Source organism: Mixophyes fleayi, chromosome 2, assembly GCF_038048845.1.
Source record: "Mixophyes fleayi isolate aMixFle1 chromosome 2, aMixFle1.hap1, whole genome shotgun sequence".
Taxonomy (NCBI): domain Eukaryota; kingdom Metazoa; phylum Chordata; class Amphibia; order Anura; family Limnodynastidae; genus Mixophyes; species Mixophyes fleayi.
In genome coordinates, this window is record NC_134403.1 from 217,247,206 (window position 1) to 217,268,363 (window position 21,158).

At 39.1% G+C, this 21,158-nt stretch overlaps 1 protein-coding gene across 7 annotated transcripts in view; it reads right to left on the reverse strand.

Annotated features, from left to right (window-relative positions):
- Positions 1-21,158, reverse strand: part of AGO3 (argonaute RISC catalytic component 3) — a 123,313-nt gene that overhangs the window by 64,606 nt on the left and 37,549 nt on the right. For all 7 annotated transcript variants that reach the window (XR_012688072.1, XR_012688071.1, XR_012688070.1 and 4 more), the window contains 2 exons: positions 9,082-9,290; positions 5,170-5,306 (listed from right to left, as the gene is read on the reverse strand). Coding sequence is in view for 3 of the 7 variants with exons in the window: in XM_075195468.1 (XP_075051569.1) it covers positions 5,170-5,306; positions 9,082-9,290 (346 nt within the window). In the remaining 4 variants the exon portion in view is untranslated. The remainder of the gene's footprint in view (positions 1-5,169; positions 5,307-9,081; positions 9,291-21,158) is intronic.

The window sequence follows — 21,158 nt, forward strand, 5'->3', positions numbered from 1 at the left end:
CTGACACTTTTGTGATTCAAAAGGCACTTTATCCTTTCCCCACCGACTTTGCTGTTGCCTGTCACAGTCCTTGTATGTTTTTGGGAACAGGCATAATAATCATACTTTTTATGGAATCCATCTTTAAAATGGTTTAGAGGGACATCACCCTTACAGAAAACTTTATTTGTATTAGGCACCCAGAGCAGGGGCGGATCTAGAAAAGTATCCTACCCCAGGCGATTTAGGGGGGGTGATTTAGGCCCCGCCCCCTTTTTGACTTCAAGGCTGCCGGCGGCTGCACTATATGTGCAGGTCCGCTAGGCAGTGACAATGTGCTGCCTGGCTGCTGTGATTGTGTTTTAAACACAATCAGAGCAGCCGGGCAGCACACTGTCACTGCCGAGCGGACCTGCACATATTGTGCACCGCCGGCAGCAAGCTCCTGCTAGGGGGGGGGCGATCGCCCCGATCGCCCCCCCCTGGATCCGCCACTGACCCAGAGACATATTGACCAAATGTTGTTCAGACCAGGTTAACTGTACAGACATCATATCTGTGTTCTCAGGCCAATAATTTTGCTTTCTGGTGCTTAGTGTAGGAGCTAGGATGTCACTGGGAGTTCTGAAGTATAGCCACAGAGATGGTCTGGCACCCATTCCATTTTCAACTGTAATTATACTGTACTACCATGCCTGCGTCAGCTCCACCTCTATCTTTCTTGTAACAAACCCTGTATTGTGCAAGTGCGCCTGAGCAAAACTAGTGTGTGGCAAGTATGAGGATCTCCAGTGGTAGGTGCACATACACTACTTCACAGACACGGGGGGGTTCATGTTGCTACATTCCTTCTTAACAATATGTGCTTTGAACCGGAATGTGCGATTATTTCAAGGTTTAAAAGATGCTACTTTATTTAACATATAGTTGTTTAATGGTGGCCTGAAATCATATTCTGCATCATAATTGGGTTGTATGTTGCATTTTGTTTAATCAACTACTTTGCAATAGCTTAGATTGTGAAAGAATTGTGCTTACTCGTGAGTTGGTGTTTTAAAAATACCTAAAACATCTGGGTTGTTACATACCAAGTAAGCTACCTTTAAACAATTGGGCATCCAAAATTATCTATATAAAAGTGAATACATAACCATATATAATAAATATGTAAAAATAAATCTATATCATACACATAAGTGACAGACTAAATCAGGCAGGACCAGCCAGCAAATCCAACTACATGGATCCAAAAAAGGCATAACAGTTATATGATCAGAAATAGCATATATTATGAAAATGTACTTTTAGGGCCTGAGTTATTAAGGAGAGCAAGGCAAAAGAAAGGAGTAAATTTGATCCTGGACAAAACCATGTTACAATGGAAGGGGTGTAAATTAGTTTATTATTTTGTGCATCAAGAAAATACTGACTTTTTTGTCATGTAGCGCAGAAATAATTGATAACCTTATTTTTACACTGAAATTTAAAGTTTATGTAGGACATGCCCTACCCCAGCTATAAATCTGTCCCCATATTTTAAATTTACCTCCCCCTCCAATGGTTTTGACAAGGTGCAAAGTTACTCTTTTTTTGCTTTGCTCTCCTTATTGACTCAGGCCCTAAAAACATATTACACAACAACTACTACAACAAATATAACCGATTAAGGATTTTGAGACATAGGAAAATATTATATATTAAGATATATATTTTTTTTTATAATCAAACTGCAATCTCCAGCTTACTTAGGTTTGGGGCCCAGTGGGGGATCCTCTAATAGCCTTAAAGATAATGCTGAGCATACCCCGCTTTAAAACATGTGTGCTGCCCGATAGTGTTTCTATCAGACATGTGGCAATTGTAGTCGCTGACCAATGTCTGCCTGTGTGCAAGGTCATACTATGACCACACTAACAGGCCCCAGGAAAGCAGTAAGTGATGTGGCCACTTAGCCTAGTTGTCAAATTGCCAGGTCTTCATAAATCTGGCCAACCACTACAGTCTTTAATATGTATTGTTTAAATATGCATTCTTGCTATGGAGATTAGATATGTGTACCTTGAAATCTTCCTGTCCATGATAACAGTACAACAGTTAGGCGACTATGTATCAACATATACATACAAAGAGACAGCGAGGACTGGGAGCTGTTCAAGAATATTTTTTTCTTTGACAACAAGAACACATACAAAAAAAAAAAAAAAAAAAAAAAAAAACCACACTTGGTAACCTGATGGGGGAATAAACTAAATTCCTAAACTGTACAATACCCTCTTCAAGAACACATCACAGCAGCAAGACAGTACATACTCCATACTAGAGACACCCACACAAGCCGATTACCGAATAGCTAAGTACAGCTAACCTCTTGCAACCTCTGTGAAATAATTTTCCAGTCTCTACGGAAACCATCATCTCCTATAATATTCTGTTCTTTGGTATGGGCAAACTGGGTAGGATGACAAACACTTGACATAAGTAAAGATATGAAAGTTAAAGAAAAATTAATATACTGTTATTATCATTATACTTATAGATCACGCCAATATCTTGTTGTTCCAGATAAACTGCATTTACAGGCCTTTTAGAAGAGTAAAATCAAAAAATTAAGCATTAATCACTATCATGATTCCGAAGAACACATCTGAGATATAGTAGGAGTACACTTACAATTTTGCAAGCAATTGGCCATTCAAGCTCTGGACCTTGGAGAGAATTTATTAATTTTATATGTGTTTAGATATGAAAGCACATGATCATGCCTCTGATTAGTCCTGATTTTGGCAGAAATGTCCAAAAAAAAAAGTGGGCATGGCCACAAGCCAATGTGGACTGGTGCCGTGATTATAGCCTAATTAAGATAATTAGGAAAATAATATATTAATGCGATCACAATCCCTCCCAAAGATATGAGTGGTTTTAGATAACATGATTTCAAGCAAATCACTGTGTGTATACAAACAAGAGATTAAGGTATGTTGATGTATGCTTCGGATACCGGCTTTTTGCAACCTGGCTTTCAGTGTTTATTCAAATATGTATGGTGTCACTGATGGCTAGTCAACTATGGTTTATTAATCAGCCCACATATGCTAAAGGACAAGAGGATTTATTTGGCTTGAAAGGACAATATTTTTGGGGACTCTTAGAGCAGGTGTATTCCCTACAGGGGAAAATACATCAAAACAATACTTTCTTCATAATCCCTGTTTGGGGACACCACTGTTCCATTCTGTAATCAGTGGAACTAGGCACAAGAAATGTGTATGTGCAAAAATGAATATCCCACTACAATTAAACTTTAAATCACCCAGAGTTATCATTAACCCAACTAATACCCTGTATTACAGTTATGTAATGAATACAATAGCCAAGCTGTCTGACTGAGAGTCCGGTAGGAATACATACACAGAATCTTTTTGAATGAGGTTCAATGTAAGACAATACCCATATAATGGTAAATATTCAAAAATATGCTAACAAGATGGCATACAGTAATATTGTACAAACAGTGACAAAAATATAAAGGGAAAAAAAATACAGAAACTTTCTTCTCTCTGTTGAAGGAGCACGCTGAACTATGGGTCATACCCCAAATCAGATTGACCTCCAGGTAGATGAACAATTTTTAATATAGTTATTAAAAATTAACATTTTTACCAGAACATCATAGAAACATGATAATGTATTCAATCAATGAGCATAAATATACTCACAGATACATATGAAATATGACAATTACATTCATTATTTGAGACAATCTTTGTTTCTAAGCCCTCTCTATGGACTAGCAGATAAGTTCAATGTATATGCGATCTGTCTCGTTGTACGGAGCCTAAATTTGCCTAGTGACCTTCTCAGATATGAATTTATAATTTATGTAATTTATAATATCTTTTGATAAAGAAGTTCAGCATGGGGAATATATGCAGGCTAAAGATTTAAAATTGGATTATCCTGTGCACATTTTGATGCCTGGATCATAAACTGTATCTGTCCATCAGATCTGAGCTGGGAGTCTGGAGAGCTGTACACACAGCCTGTTGATACTTCCTTGCTAAGTGACAAAACAGACACCTTCACATGCAATTTCCAGGTTACACGAAGCAGTACAATGAAGTCAATATGAATTAAATTACCCTCTTCTGTACTTGCCCGCATTAAGTTACAGCAATCTAGCTTTATATTTTAACCCCTGATTGTGTCAGAATCACAACGCACATCCCCCGCGTGAAGCGTGTCTGGATAGGTCTTGTGACAGAAGAGTTGGACAGATTGGGGCACGTTTTGGGTAGGTCAGATACGGGGCTTATTAAGTCTACTTTAGTACCAAGAGCTGTATTATGGGGATAAATTCCACTAGAATGTGCTATCACATATATACATTACACTGTTGCTGTTGTTTAACAGATGCATGTGAATAACAGAAAGTCCTTAATAACATCTATAACCTTCAAAACAATTGGACTGTACTGAATGTTTGAAATCAGAGCCAAAAGCTAAGAGCCAGCTATATTGGAACAATTTATGAGCAGACAGGTGTGGTTTGCTGGCTGGCAACATAACATCACAGGATTGCCAGCATATAATCACCCTAAAATATACATCCATACCAGCACACAATGCCAACTGGTGCCATATATAGCACAATACCATTTTGTACCACATGACGTCCCTATTAGAGACCTATAATTGGCTCTTCGTCCCCATCTGCAATGCATCTTCAAGGAACCAGTAGAATGGATTCTAGGTAAAAATAGCTTGTGTTATGACACAGTGTGCTGTTACTGCAGTCAGAGTTGCACTGTAGTGTAAGCCACTTTTGGGAATTTTAATTTTACTGGAGCACACTTCTGGCAACAGCACTGCATGTCATAACATTGTGCCTGGGAGCTGTTGTCGTGAACCTTTTCTAAAAGTCCTTGTCAAATGTACCAAAGGAGGGGGCTATCAGAGCCCATCTGTAATGCAGAGGGGAAGGAGGACATGCTCTGGTTGCCAAGGAGCATTTATGTCACCATGACAACTTTGTCCAGCCCTAAGCTGCAGGCATATTTTGTTGAGAAGCTTGCAACAAACGTGTTTGTATTTACAATACAACTCTTTATATGGATCCAAAAAAGGATTGCCTCATACACCAACTCCATAGTTTGTATTGCACAGTACTAATATAATGTTGCTACTTCTTACCATCTATATTAAGCATCATTTTCCACATTGCAGGTCGGACAGATTGGTGAAATCCAAACCAGACTTCTCTTCCCCCTCCAAGAGGGTGATCATACCCTTCTGGAGCGGAGAAGAAGGAACGTCCCACAGGAGTGTACCTAAAAAAATCAATATTAAGAAATAACAATTAGGAGTTGAAAAAGCTAAATTTTTCAAGGTCAAAATCAAATAATTTGTAAAGGAATACAAAGCAAGATCAATACTTCAGTATTTCGTCTGCATAGGCTGGTGATGCATTAACTCCTGTTCACCTTCATATTAAAGTGAAGGTGAACAGGAGCTAAAATAAAACAAAACACACAACAGCAGCAGTCCATGCTCTTATCCTCCACTACCCCATACAGTGCATTAGGTGTCACTGGAAATGTCCTTCCCACTACCCCCATTGTCTCAGTTTGTTTCCTCACACCTCTAGAATGTTGGCTCTCATGAGAAGGGCCCTCTCTACCTTACATCTCCTGTCTTCGCCTCCTTGTCCCCTTGTAAAGGTTTCTTTATGTTCTAGGTTGTGTCTTCTGATATTTTTGTTCTCTTGCTCCAAAATTTACTTGTATTATGTTCTCTTTGAGTACTGCCGACTGTACAGCACTGTGGAATCTGTGGCGGCTCATAAATAAACATTGATCTTCATTTCTGTCCAATAAGACACACCGACATGTTCCCTAAACAACAAACGTAGGAGCAATACAGCTGGTTTGTGAAATCGGAATTACACATGACTAGGTCTACTGGCACCACAGGTCAGCTCATGCTACAGATCATATTATATCTACTGAACTAAGCTCCATTGAGGGTATATTATCTCATATGCATCAAGTACTAACAGCAAAGGGGTCCATGTTAGATAATATCATTATTTATCCTTTACTTAGAAAGACAGTGCTGTACATGAAATGTGAGCACTTACACAGCAAGAAGTGGGTTACAACCCATCTCAAAGAGCATGATACACCAGTGCTTGGGTTACGACCCACTTTAACAAGCTGTGTTATAGAGTACGGTAGTTTTATATAACAAAGAGTTTGGCCAAATTCAGAGCAATTTATTGCAATTCACTGTGACCATATATACCACATACCATGTAGACCAGACCAAAATTTGCTTTGTATGGAGACTTAAAGTCTGCACAGCAGTACGAAATAGATTATCATTTTACTAAATGAATCAAAATAATCGTGTTGGCGCCTACTACCATAAGAATTTGAAGAGTCATAAAAGCAATTTTAAAAGTAATCGGTAAGTATAATGTCATACAGCTTTATTATATATTATATGCAATGTTAATTTGCCAACACTGGATTCAGTGGCAAAATTTGCATGAATATAGGGAAAAAAAGACATTTATTTTCATATGCTCTCTTGCACTAAACAGGAAAAAGCCGAGTGATTGCAAATTTTAAGCCATAGGCACTCCTACACAACCCATTATGAAACATACTACATGACCAAATGAATGCACATCAGCCTGTACCTATTAAATAAAACAACGCAACAACAAACCCCCCCCCCCAAAAAAAAAACACACGCTAGCATGTGAACCCAAAAAACTATTACAAAACAACCTGATCCTACCCAAAAAATGATCATTACACACCAGTCTGTGACACTATGTCCCATCCCTTCCACCTCAAGCAAAAAAAAAAAAAGGATACAAAAAATTGCATTACAGCTTGAACCACCCCAAAAATTACACATCAACCTGGGCCCCCATTGAATACTATTTATTTATACATTTCTTCCACCACTCATACCAATGTGCCTGCTGACCCTTATTAGAATTGGTCCGTATCATTCACACACAACGTTCAGCGTTCTTAATACTGGAGCTAGAGCGGCACAGTCCTATAGGAAACCCCAGGTGTAAGGACATCAGAGTTTCCGAGGAGAGTGGTGATGACTGTGGCAATAGTAATAGCATTCCGATTTAGAATTAAGAGCTTATCGAGTTACAAAATTTGCACTAGGAAAAAACATTTTATGCTACATGGGGTAAATGTAAAATGCATAACTGGAATTAGAGCTGTGAGTATTGCTCAAAAATGCAGTGTGAAAAATAGAGTGGACCAGTATGTGTGTACAGACGTCGAGAACAGGCAGCATTTGCTCTGCATACCAAAACCAAACAAACTTGTTTTAGCACCTTTTGCAGTTTAATCGTTAGCTGAACTGCAAAGTCTGCACCTAATTCTAAATCAGCCCCTATGTGTAGAAGAGTTAAATTCCAGGAAACAATTCTAATTGTTCCCGGAAGGTGCACTGGAGATAGGGATGTTATTCTAAACCCATCTTGGGTGCAAGAAAATAGGTCAAGTATGCAAGAAAGGGGACCTTTTAGTTGCTAGGAGACATTCTGTCTTCACCATGATGACCAGGATTTGCCAAGCCATGTTAAAAATCTGGTTATTTTTCCAGTTGTGGCCAGAACCCCTCATAACCCACACATCTTGTTAGAAAATGGCCACTGCAGCACTGGAAGGATTAATGTCTAATGGTGCGGCGATAAAAAGCGCTAAGCTGAGGCTCTTAGCGCCACGTGTAGAAACAGCACTGTGTAATATATGAAAATGTATTTTCTAATGTTTAAATTTAAATGTATGGCTTTGTGACACTAGGTGAATTAATGCCCATCTTTGCATGCTGACAAAGCTAAATTCTGGAACTTTGCGCCAGGTGTACAAATGTAGAAATGTTTTATATTTAAAGGTATATATTTTAAAGCATGTATTTATAATAATAAAAAAAAAAAGTGTTTGCACTAACCCTGGTAGTCCAGTGGGGATTGGGCTCCTCTGGCACCGTATTTCTGATGTGGTGCTGTAAAGAGGGGGCTGGAGCAGCCCCAAAGCTACAAGTTGTTCAGTGGTGAGCTGGAATTTCCCCTGAGCAGTGTGGTGGTATGTACCAACCAGACTAACACCTAATGGCAGCCACAGTACAGCATCTCTGGAGTGGACATCTAATCTTACCTCCTGGATTTATTTGACACAGTACCTCCAACAGTGGCAGTGGGGGACTGGCCTGCCTTCCTCTGGAAAGGATTTCAGCTTGAGAGGGGAGCAGGTCTCCTGGAAGTAATTTGGGTGGGAGATTTAAAGATTAATTCTCATAGCCAGGACTTAGTGGAGCCATGGAGAAGAGGAGGCTGAACACAACACCCTGCCACGCAGAACAGTGTAGAAAATGTGAAAAGCTTAAATACTGATTCAGGTGCAAGTTATGTGAATCAGTTTGGATTGGTTTAAGTGCCAGGGGGTTGGAATACTCCCTGCCAACATGTGTGTAAAAACTGTATAAAAAGGGCATTAAAGCCCATTGTAAGTGTGTACCATCACTGAGGAAATCACCCCTACCACAGTGGGGTATATACCATTCCTTGTAAGCAGAATTATGTCTATTGCCCTTAAAGAGTCTTTACAAGTTACTGTATGATACCCATTACCTGCTGCATTCCTGCGTCCTACAGAGAAGAGCTACACTCTGCCTGCTACTTTACAGTCCTGATCCAAAGTAAGTGGTCAGGAGGAACCAACCACAGTCAGACTACTCTCCTACAACTAGTGCGCATTTGGCAGAGTGCTTGGTGACCAAGTAACACCAGTGGGAATGGTCAGTAAAAAAAAGCAAAAAAAAAAGACAAGGTGGCAGAGTAAGCCCATCCATGCACACCAACAGAAACAGCAATACATTTAGTAAGTCACAATGTGCAGAAAAAAAAAGTAAAAATAGTCACTATAAAAACTTATTATCATGCATCTTTCATTCAATCATGTGTATATCACAGATCAACATATGCCAAGACATTAGAAAGGTCAAAGTCAAATACATTTCTAAATTGTGTTTGATCTTAGGTTAATGTTAGTTCTTTCTACCTACTTCATGGAGGGCAGATGTCGTAATACTACATCAACTGCATGGACAGGGTTGGTGCTTATTGGCTTGTCCAGTTCCAATGGCTCAGGAAGAGACCTCCCAGTGAGTACCTCATGCAGCAGGTGCCAGCTTATCCTAGAGACAAATTTTATGGAGACCTTGAAGGGACGGTCTTTCCCTCCTTCTCCTGGTAATGTTACATCCAAATCCACCTAGCAAAATAGTAAAAACATATTGAAAAATGAAAAGCATGACATTTGACTGCAATTTGCAACAGATGGCTATAACCAGTCCCTTAACTGTGCTCTACTAATAAAGTGAAACTCTCCATTTCTGACAAAAATGGATATTTGTTAAACCGCTTGCAATTAAATTTACAGACATTTTCATTTCCAGTAAAGTATAGCCTTATTCGGTAGATATCATTGGAAATGTTTCATAGTATGTAGAATGCACTAAATCCGAGGTTTACATAAATAAAATCACATTCACACACTGAAAAGGTGTAACTAATTATGAGAATCACTATTGCACATAAACAAGTTTAAGCATCGACTAATGCACTAATTGTATTAAAAACCATTTTATTGGATTTCCTATTATCCAATATTTCAAATAAAATAAAAAATGATTTATATATATATATATATATATATATATATATATATATATATATATATATATATATATATATATATATAGTAGTTGCTAATAAAAAAATAAATTAAAAACATTGTGGCTAGATTACTTAGAGACAACTTATTGTACAAATTTATTTCTACTGGAGGCACAGTGTGCCTGCTATATATCATTATAAGGGCATGGATTTTTGTATCGTACAAGTATTGATTTCTGAGGAAGTATGCCAATTTAAAGGCAACTTGTTTCTGTAACATTTTTGAAGAAAGGAAATCTGAAGTTAATTAAGCATTTGATCTAAGAGTCACCAACACAGCTTTTTAGCCTGAATGCACAGCAAGGGGTCGTCATACATCATCTTAATTTATTTATATGGCATCGCAGAAACCGCACCGCTGCCCAATCAACAAAAAAAATAAACAGAAAAAAAATACAGATAAGTAAGGGACAAGAGAAACAATAGCATCAGTAAAAGTTAAGGCAAGTCACTAGAGAAAGCAACTACATAAGTAGACACAACTAGAACAAAGGAAACTTAAAAAGAGGATGAGGAGATAGGAGGTAAAGAGGGCCAAACTTGTGAGAGTTAACATTAAGAGGATCGGGGTACTAAATGGAAACGACAAAGGTGGAGTGGAAGGGTCAGGTGTAATGTGAAGAGGAAATTGTTTTAGGATGGGGTCGGGTAGGCAAAGGTGAAAAGATGTTTTAAGGGAGCATTTGAAATATTCAAAGTTGGGGAAGAGTCTGATTAGGCAGGGCAGGGAGTTCCAGATGTGGGGGGCAACAAAGGCAAAGTTCCGAAGGCGGGAGTGTGAGGAGGTGATGGGTGATGAGGAAAGGTGAAGGTCATTGACAGGATGTTGTGGGCGAGTAGGTGAGCATTTCTTGATAAGGTCAGACATGTAGTAGGGAGAAGCATTAAAGAGGGATTTATAAGTGAGGGAAAGCAACCTGAATTACATTCTGGAGGGAATAGGAAGCCAATGAAAGGTTTTGCAGAGAGGCACAGCGGAAGAGGAAGTCCAGGAGAGGAAGATAACATCAGCACAGGGTAGACAGACATTTGTTAGGCAAACAAGAGAGGAGAAGATTGCAATAATCGAAGCGGGAGATAACAAGAGCATGGATGATGGTCTTGATGGCATTCAGGGAAAGGAAAGGGGGAGTCTTGTTGCTAAGGTGGAGGCGACAGGAATTGTCATGGGACTGGACATGAGGAGTGAAACTGATGACTCCCAGGCACAGTGCATGTGGAACAGGGTAGAGGGCGACAACAATAACTTTAAGGGAGATAAGAGTAGGGGATGTGATGCTAGGCAGTGGAAAGATAAGCTCAGTTTTGAATATGTTCAGCTTGAGGTAGCATCCAGCTATCCAGGTAGAGATGGCGGAGAGGCAGTCAGACACAAATAAGAGGAGGCAGAGAAAGAGGTCAGGGGTGGAAAGGTAGATTAAAGTGTCATTGGCATAGGGGCGGTATTGGAGGTCAAAGGAGCGGATGAATTGACCAAAAGAGGAGGTGTAAAGAGAGAAAAGTAATAGACCAGGAACAGAGCCATGGGGAACCCCAGCAGATGGAAGAACAGGAGGGGAGCAGGCACCAGAAGAAAGGGAACTGAAGGAACAATCAGAGAGGTAGGCGGTAAATTAGGAAAGGACAGTGTTGTGAAGGCCAAGGGAGTGAATGGTAACAAGGAGGAGAAGATGGTCAACTGTGTCAAAATCAACAGTGAGGTCAGAGAAAGAAGATGATGGTGGAAAAGAGGCAACGGACGGGGGTTTGGACTGGGAGAAGATAAGGGTTTTGAAGTAGGACTGTTTGGCAAAAGAGAGGGCAAGGTAATAGAAAGACAGGCTGAATTTGGCAAAGAGTCCTTTTCCAGTGTAGACTTTATCCATTTCAGAGGAGCTCAGCAGAATGGGAACATCTCTGAAGGTATCGAGGGGGCTTGGATTGCCAATACAGGGGCTTAGAAATATTGACATTATAAAAGAAGACTGCTGCATTAGGGCAAAACAAAGAGGATAGAGAGAGGGGTGTTTCAAGCGTGGCAGAGAAGCAGGAGAGGTAGTACCCGCATGGTTTTATATGCAAGAGGGGAGAGAGGGACATAAGGAAAGGTGGAAGAAGAGGAGATTGTGGTCAGAAAGGGGAATGATGAATTAGAAAACTTCTGTCATCACAGTGTTTGGAAAAAAGGGTCCAATGTGTGAGACCATGGGCACAGGTGACGGAGAGGAGTTTGGAGTTAGAAATACCATTCGGTGTACAAACAGGGATGTTGAAGTCCCCAAAGATAAGGGTGGGCAGGTTGGAAGAAAGGAAATGGGAGAAGCAAGTCATTATTTGTATCCTGTGTGTTGTTAGAAAGATAGGGAAAATATCTGCATAATAAAACAGCAAGTAATTTGGGAAATCTATCCACTACTAACCGCATTGGATAACTCAATTTGGTCTTACTTTCTTCACTAGTATATCTTCTAAATTCAATGCTTTATGGACATAAAACACTCATTACTAATTATTACCACACTTATGATATTCCCAACTAAGAGAGAGTTTGAAAACGATGATCCTTCAATAAAAAATGTTTGGCTTAAAGATTACTACTGGGATACTTTTGGCAACAGCGGGATCCTAACTTTCTACCAACTCATCACATCTTATTATCAAGCTAGTATAAATAATTTTTATAGATTAAATATTGAAGACTAGCATTTCACATAATATTGGTTTTTAATACAATTAGTGGAACATTTATCTGACATGCTCATTAGGATTTTTGTCGTTAACCTATTGATATAATTGCAGAAGCTTTTTAGTAGCAGTGATTGGAGTTCTTTATTTTAATCTTACGTCATTTCACATTGTATTATGCGGTTTGATAGTTATTAGCACCTTTTGGTTTGTCCTTTTCTTTAATTTAACTGGAAGTCCCCTCCATGTAGCAAATAGGGAAATAGGGAAGACCAGGATTCTTACTGTTCCCTGTAGCCAGGAGATAGTCTGTGTGTGTATGCAGATCTGCAGCTTACCAAACAAGAGGACTCAATCTGGCCAGTCCGGTTCAATAGCGCTAATCTATTCTTTTACATGAAATTGGACTGGATGGTTTGAGTCCTCCTACAGTGTGAGTTGCAGAGGCTGTCTTTATGTAAACAGCGGGTCTAGCTCCTTGCATCAGAGAGAGAGTGCAGGACATAAACAGAGTGGTGGATTTGTTCAAAAGTGGTCAACCTCTAAGTAGATTTCATATAAACCTAGAGTTTCACAAACAGTTCTTGATGACCGACACCCAAGTTAGACAAATAGAGGAATCACTGCTTGAGTCAATGTAAATTAACAACTAGATCACCATCCTAATATTGTGAACTTGTTCAACCAACCAAAACAATAATAATTTCCTTTGCTGTAAATAGTTCTGTAAACAAGGCTACAGATACTTTACCAGGAATGCAGAGTACAGAGTACTATTTGAGGTAAGTCTATTGGTGAAAGGATCTGACTGATATGCATCGCACAACAAAACCGTTGTTGAACATATTTAGTATGCCCATTAACCATTTCACAGACCTACAAATATACATGACATAGAAACAAGTTGTGAACTGCATAATTATAAAGACCTAAGTCAAATGCAAAATTCTTAAAGCTGCACTCTTTCCACTAGCTTTAGCCCCGATGCTGCTACACGTTTTTCACTAGGCTCTGACATTATATTTATACAGAACCAGCAAAAGCAACAAAGATCACCGTCCTTGCTGGTGGAGGGGATATTGCACACAAGAGGACCAACACTAAGCTGCAAATAATATATTACAGATTGTGATTGGTACTCCTTTTCACTCGCGCCTGGATTTTAGCTTTGATATATACTCTGCATTATTAAACTGCATAAACATTATCTAACATAAATATTATCTGTAGAGAAATAATCACCACTCCCTACCATAGTGTTTTGCCTGCAGAAAGCAGAGGAAAAGATAAGTGATGGGATCAAAAATCTTCACAAATAATAATTGCGGACATTAATTATAACTGGTGTGTGCTACTAAGTGTATATCAAAATCTAATAACCAAAAGCAAATAAAAGGAAAAACACTTACTACATGAGCACAGCACAAGTACAAAATAACATAAAAATATTATTTATTAAAAACAAATTGATGCAACAAAACATAGATTGAGGAGTCTATTTTTTATGACCCAGATATCTGAAAGATATCCATCGCTGCCTAATCGCACTGATAGAAAGTCTTTAGCCAGCCAATTTCTCAATAAAATGTCACCAGGGCTGCTGAGCAATGCTCAGCTCCCCAGTGATACAGACTATCAGCGGTAAGAGGAGTCTTACCATTCACCAGGCAAGTGCAGAGCATGCCAGCTCGCAAATGTACTGATAAACAATACATGGCCAAAAGTATGTGGACACCCGATCACCACATCCATAGCTTGAACATCTAATTTCAAAACCGTGGGCACTAATATGGATTTGACACCGCCATTTCTGCTTAAACAGCCTAGGAAGGTTTTCCACTAGATTTTGGAATATACGCATCCAATCAGCCAGTAGAGCATTAGTGAGGTTGGGAGCGGATGATGGGCGAAAAGGCCTGGCTCGCAGTCGGTGTTCCAATTCATACCAAAGGTGTTTGATGAGGTTGAGGTCAGAGCTCAAGTTCTTCCACACCAAACTAAGGAAACCATTTTTTGATGGATCTCACTAAGAGATGCTGAAACAGGAAGGGGTCTCCCCAAACTGTTTCCACAAAAGTGGAAGTACACAATTCTTTAGAATGTCATTGCAAGATAGCGAATAGCGAATAGGCCCAGACAAAACCATTAAAACAGCCCCAGACCATTAATCCTCCTCTGAATAATATTACAGATTGGCAGTACAAATTTGGGACAGACACATTCCCCTGGCATCCTCCAAATTCTGATTTGTACGTCAGACCAGCAGATGGTGAAGTGTGAATCGACACTACTGAGAACACGATTTCAGTGCACTAGAATCCAATGGTTTTGTACTTTGCACCACTTCGGTTGACATTTGGCATTTTGCATGGTGATCTGAGGCTTGTGTGCGGCTGCTCAGGGATAGAAACATAATACATGAAACTCCAGACAAACACTTCTTGTGCTGACATTGCTTCCAGAGGCTATTTTTTCGCGCTACTGTCTTCAGCACTCAGCCATTCCAGTTCTCCGAGCTTGTGTGACCTAACGCCTCGTGGCTGAGCAATGGGTGTAACTGAAATGGTCAAACACTAATTAGAATGGATGTCCACATACTTTTAGCCATGTAGTGTAGTGAGATGAGTGAATTTCCCACTCCTTTCAATAGACAACAAACTTCAAATGCCACAGGAAAGTCATAGAAAAGCATTACCATATTAAAATGACTGGACAAAAATGCTTCATTAAATAAATTTTAAAAAAAGTAAAAAAAAATAAATAAATATATAAAATGTAGTTCTATTGTGGAACTACAAGTGCCAGGATGCTGGAATGATTCTACAACAGTTTCTCGTTGCTTTGCTGCCAATAGGCTTATTTTCAATGGGTGGATGCCTATACATACTCATCCAATCAAAAGCACCCATCATGTTAACATTTATATATATATATATATATATATATATATATATATATATATATATATATCTAAAAAAAACAAAAAAAAAAAACACACCACATAACAAAAAACCCTAGTGTTGGTGCTAACCACTAAATATAATAAAAAAAAATATATCATAGTAAAATACATCAATGTGTAATCAATCTAGAGCAAATGACATTCCAAGAAAGAACACACACAAAAATTATGGCAAATATTAAATATGATAAATAAAAATGTCCAAAAGTGTCAAATAGTGAATGTCATAACTGTAAGTGCATATTCATATGGATCCGGTTCCAGATGATCTAGGTCTATAGGTTTGTTAAGTATAGAGTTCCTTGTTTCCTGGTGACTTTGCTTCTCACTGAGTTGAACGTCTGGTGAGTTTTTATTTCTTATTCAGCATGTAAGCATTGCCCATTACTGGCTGAGCTCTTCCAGTCATTGCTGTATGTCTTCCAATGTTTTTTACGCCCCATTGAAAATGCAATGCCAATTTAAATGAATGGAAAGCTAAGATTTTGCTCAGATTAAAATCATCCAAAATTGCCTGAATTTAAAATAAAGAAATCTTTAATAGAGTGTAACGTATGGGCAATGAATTAGCAATTTATTTATAGCAATATCAGGCGATTTTAACAAAAATGAATTCACCAGACATTGGCAATAAAATTTCCCATTGATAAATCTCTGCCTAACATTTCCAGTAAGTGGCAGCTTTCATATTTATAGGCACTTGTTACTTTCTACGCCTGTGATGTCACATATTATATCAGGTAGAAAAATAAAGATTTGAGGGGTATATCCAATGGATGTTAATTGTGACAAAAATATCTGCATGGGACTGTGAATCTCTAATACCTGCCCAGCTAAATAATCTTTGAAAATGGCACACATTTTGCAAGAAGGAAAAAATACAACACTTAACATTGTGTCTTCAGACTATTTTATTATGCAATAATAATGAAATGTTTCAATATTTTATCAACTATAAGCAATTTATAAATTTTGTGAAATGAAAAGTCCACTTTAAATTAAGATTGTCCAATATACCACATCCTCTTTTAGAATAGACAGTCTCCTGTGAACCTGTAAGATGACACATTAAAAGAGCAGATTGCCACCAAAAGCAAGAACCAGGCGACTGGACTATTACCACCATTTAAGCGGCATTATTCGTAGTAGAGTGTGTGAGCTGCTTACAATAGATTATCCGCAATGTCATTATGTGAGCTAAACAAATAAATGATGTGACTCAGAAGAGATGACCAGAAAATGCAGATTAGTTTAACATATACCTTTGGTAGGGGAGCACCATATTATGTTACAGAAGAGTTGATATTTATGGATTCACTAACTTTTAAAAAACTATATACATATATTTTTTGGAGTATTATCAGAATGAAACTTTATTAATTACCTCTTCACTTAAACTAATTGGAGAATACTAGTTTGGGGATTACAATATATTTTAAAGTTTATTTGGCCATATTAGAAATTTTTAGAATTGGATATTTTTTTTTTTGATTATGAGAAACCATTTTAAGTAATTAATATATTTTAAATGCTGCTAGTAATGTCTATATTTGGAGTGTTATTGGACAAATGTACAGCTATTTTATATAAAGGTTAAGAGGATCTCTTATAATTATTTATATATCACTAACTGAAGTACCCAGCATTGCGTAGGTTTAAATCTTCAAGTTATTAAGTTATCAATGAGTTGGATGCAACTGTCAACATTTTAACAATAATTAGCAGCTCTTCCAACACAGCCATGAGATGGCTGCCCAGTGTCATTTTTGTTTTTTTGTTTTATGCCCAACAAACACACTAACGGGAGGTCCAACCAGGAACCTGACCCGGCCCCCTCCCCCCCCCCACCTAAAACCTGCCTAGGATCCAACTGGACCACCTCACGTTAGTTTTATCCCAATCGATGCACAGGTGTCCAACTGGATAGACAATAAACCAAATCCATCCAGTGGAAGACCCAGAACAGGTTTCCCGCGTAAAAGTTCTGTCCAGCGTACACCAATGGGAGTTCTGACCGGGAACTCATCCCCTAGTATGTTTTCTGGGATCCAATGAAATTTTCATCCAAATACATCCAGTGGTAAATATAAAAAAACTGCACTGCAAATCTTCTTTTTAATTTCAATCTAACTTCAAATTGGTGTACGTGTCTTAAATATAAGGCTTTAAATATACTGTTCATAAACCGATCTAGAACTCATTCAGGCTTGCTCATTATTTTGAAAAAAAAATGGGAGGGAAAAAAACAAGGCGCCTGATAGTGTAGTAATATTGGTATATTCATCCCAATAAAACAAAGTGTTTAGTTGTATGTGTAGCTCATGAATGCGTAAAATAGGCACTTCAATAAGGTTATCTCCCATGTTGCAATGGCATCAGCGTTTACTAGGTCTCAGAACTCCAAAACAAGGGTACCAGAAAAAAGGAAACACAGATAACCAAAAATATGTAATAATTTTGTGACTCAATAATGAAACACCTAAGTTAGGCTGGGTACATACTACAAGAAAGCAATGCAATAGTTTTAGCGATTCAACAACAGGTGGAAAAAAAGCCTGGGACTATAGATTTGGATCTTCTGGGCGAGAAAATCTGTGGTTACTTGCAGAAGCCAGGGTTTGTTTCATTGAGCTGTTAGGACAATTCTCCCTTTCAGGTAAGTGAGCAGAAGAAATCCTCTACTTTTGTGCCTTCCTGGCAGACGCTTTGGGTGTGATTTGTAAGCTTAGTTCTTGGCTGTCCTTTGGACTTGTGGTTAGAGATGGAGTATTCCTGTGAAGTTTCAGGGGCTGCCACAGTATCCTCCCTCCTGTTGCAGAAGTGTTTGACGTGAGATATGCGTGTGTTTTATTCTCCTATGCCTGGATTGTAGCTAACCCATGACATCACAAGACTACTGTGTGCCTTTTACATTTATACATGGCTGTATGGGGGAATATAATTTCCACTCTGGGTTGTGTGCCTGTCAGGCTGTCTATAGTGTTCTCTCCCTTTAGCTGATGATACAAGGTAAACTGTCTACGGGACACTTTCTCCAGACACATCGTACCAGTCCAACCACTTTCTCAGCATGCTGCTTTTCAGCCAGGTTATTAATGCTAAATCCTCCTGTTGATCTGAAAAGATAATGTGATAGCCCACAGGAGACAATTCAACAGGGGGGAAATCAGGTGGGGAGATTAAACACTTATTAATGTGACACATGTTCTGGTTGTAGAATAAGATTAGAACAAGTTCCTAAGAGGACACTGCCCCAAAACAGACCCAAGTGTCCTCTCTCCAGCTATGTCACTATACAATAATATCTCTAAATACATAACACCCCACTCTTGACCTGAAACTGCTTCTTTTCAGGACTGATCTACTTCCTCATCACTGCGGAACTAATCATTTTTGTACTTTAATATGCAGTATCCACTCACAGATTATCTATATCTTTCCTTCTGTCATACTTATATATTAGTAATAATTATACTATTGGGACATAAAACTACGTCACATGGATTAGTGATAGGATTAGCTCCACTAGTGATCACTGGGACTCCTGATAGAAAATGCTGGGTGAACAGGTCCATGCTGACTTGGATAGAGGAACATAGTAATAGTAGTAGGTGCTGCGGCTGCAGAACTAACTGGACTGAGGGAGGAGGTAGCGATGCTGCAAATCCATTGAAATTATGACGAATCACAGAGACCCCATCCAAGACAGGAGACAGCTTACTCTCCTGATATGTCCTTGAATCGGTCAGATCCAGACAATTTCCCTGACTCCATCACCCCCCTGATAATATTTTTCAGAGGTGAACTCTCTCTAGGTTGTCAGAAGTGGAGATAACAGGATGTTCATGCAAAGCAAGCTCAGAGATGCCTGAATGAGGGTAACTGCTGCTCACATTGAGGAATTCCCCTAGAAAACTGCTGCAGCTTGTAGCTCACATAATCTGGACAGTCCTGAGTGCATACACTCTGCAGAATTGGAACAACAATGTTCCATCGTTGAACGAGAATTTTAGTTCAGTTTAAAAATCTCAATGATACAATGTGCTTTGGAACTATAATTGTTCCTCGTTGCAAGGTACACACCACTGTGATACCGGCCCAACCGGTCGTTTATCGTCTGATTGGCCCAATAATCGGCTGAAAACACAGTGGTGTGTACCCAGCCTAAAGTGCATGTGCCATGTGCGTACCAGAAAGATAAACATAACATGCTTATCTGTATAGATCCTTTATGCTGTGTCTCTCCAGGACCACTCTGTGCAGCTCCAAGCTAAATGATAAAGGACTGTATAGTCAATGTAATACACAAATTTACTATAAATATGATAAAAATATACACTCACAAACAAATGAAAAAAAAAAGTGCTTATCTGTAATTAAAGCCATCTTATATTGATGTCCGAGTTATTAAAAATTGGCTGGTGAGCTTTCACCTTCAATTCACTTGATATGTGCCGTTATAACAAGGTTCTTATTTGTTTACTTTTATTAACAAATTGTTTGATTTACAGTCTAACCTGTATGCTGTTGATACTGTAAAAATGTCAATAAAATATACTTTAAAAAAAAAAAAAAAAAAAAAAATTGGCTGGTGAGCAATGTAAGCAATGTCCTATAGTCCTTAATTTTGGAATCCAGAAGATGGTGGGTGCCGAATAGATATATTCTGAAGTGGTTTAAAACAGTCTTTTTCCACAGCTAGCTGGCAGGAGGGGACTCTGCAGTGAGACTATTTCCCCTTTTTTTTCCCCAGCTATCATAAAATGTATATCTGACCAGATTCAGATGCAAAGTGGCCTATCAATATGTCTTTGGAAAATGGGAGGCATTCAGAATACTGGAAGGAGCAAACACAAACACAGGGAGAAAATACAAACTAATCTAAACTAAGGCCCAACCAATGGGTAGACAGCAATGTTTAACATTTGTCACTCACCGGACCGTGAGTGCCTCTTCCCGGACATTTAGGAACCGTGGCCGTCCACCATCCTGAGGGTCTGCGCATGCGCAGCCCTTTTCTATACTTCAGTGTATACCCCTTTAACTTAATTGGCAGATCAGGCAACCTCCCTATATTAAGCACCTGTGGTCACTACCACGTTGCCTGATCTTGGAGTCTCATTCCTCATGAGTCTCTGAAGGTGTTCCTGTATTACTTGTGTATTCAGTGCTGCTGATTCCTGTGGTTTCCAAACCACTTCTACTACTGTGGTTCCATACCACTTCTACCATCAACTTTATCATCATGACTGTTTGCTGATTCCTATCCGCTGCCTCCGTGCACTACAGTCTTCTACACCACTTCAACGTTATTTTATATCAATGTGACTGTTTGCTCATTGCTATCCGCTGCCTCCGTGCACTCCAGCTTTTACCTCACTCACCTGCTTCTCATCAAGTCTGTTTGCTGATTTCTATCCGCTGCCTCTGTGCACTACAGTCTCCTGCTTGCAACTCGCCTGTGTTCAACATCGTGACTGCCAGCTGACTACTATCCGCTGCCTCTGTGCACTACAGTCTCCTGCTTGCAATTCGCCTGTGTTCAACATCGTGACTGCCAGCTGACTGCTATCCGCTGCCTCTGTGCACTACAGTCTCCTGCTTACAACTCGCCTGTGTTCAACATCGTGACTGCCAGCTGATTACTATCCGCTGCCTCCGTGCACTACACTCTCATCTCATCTTTGCTGTGACTTCCTCGAGACTGCCGCTTTTCATTACCATCTGCTACACTTCGTGATCTACAGTTCCTGCCCTGCGCTGCACTCCTGTTTCCCA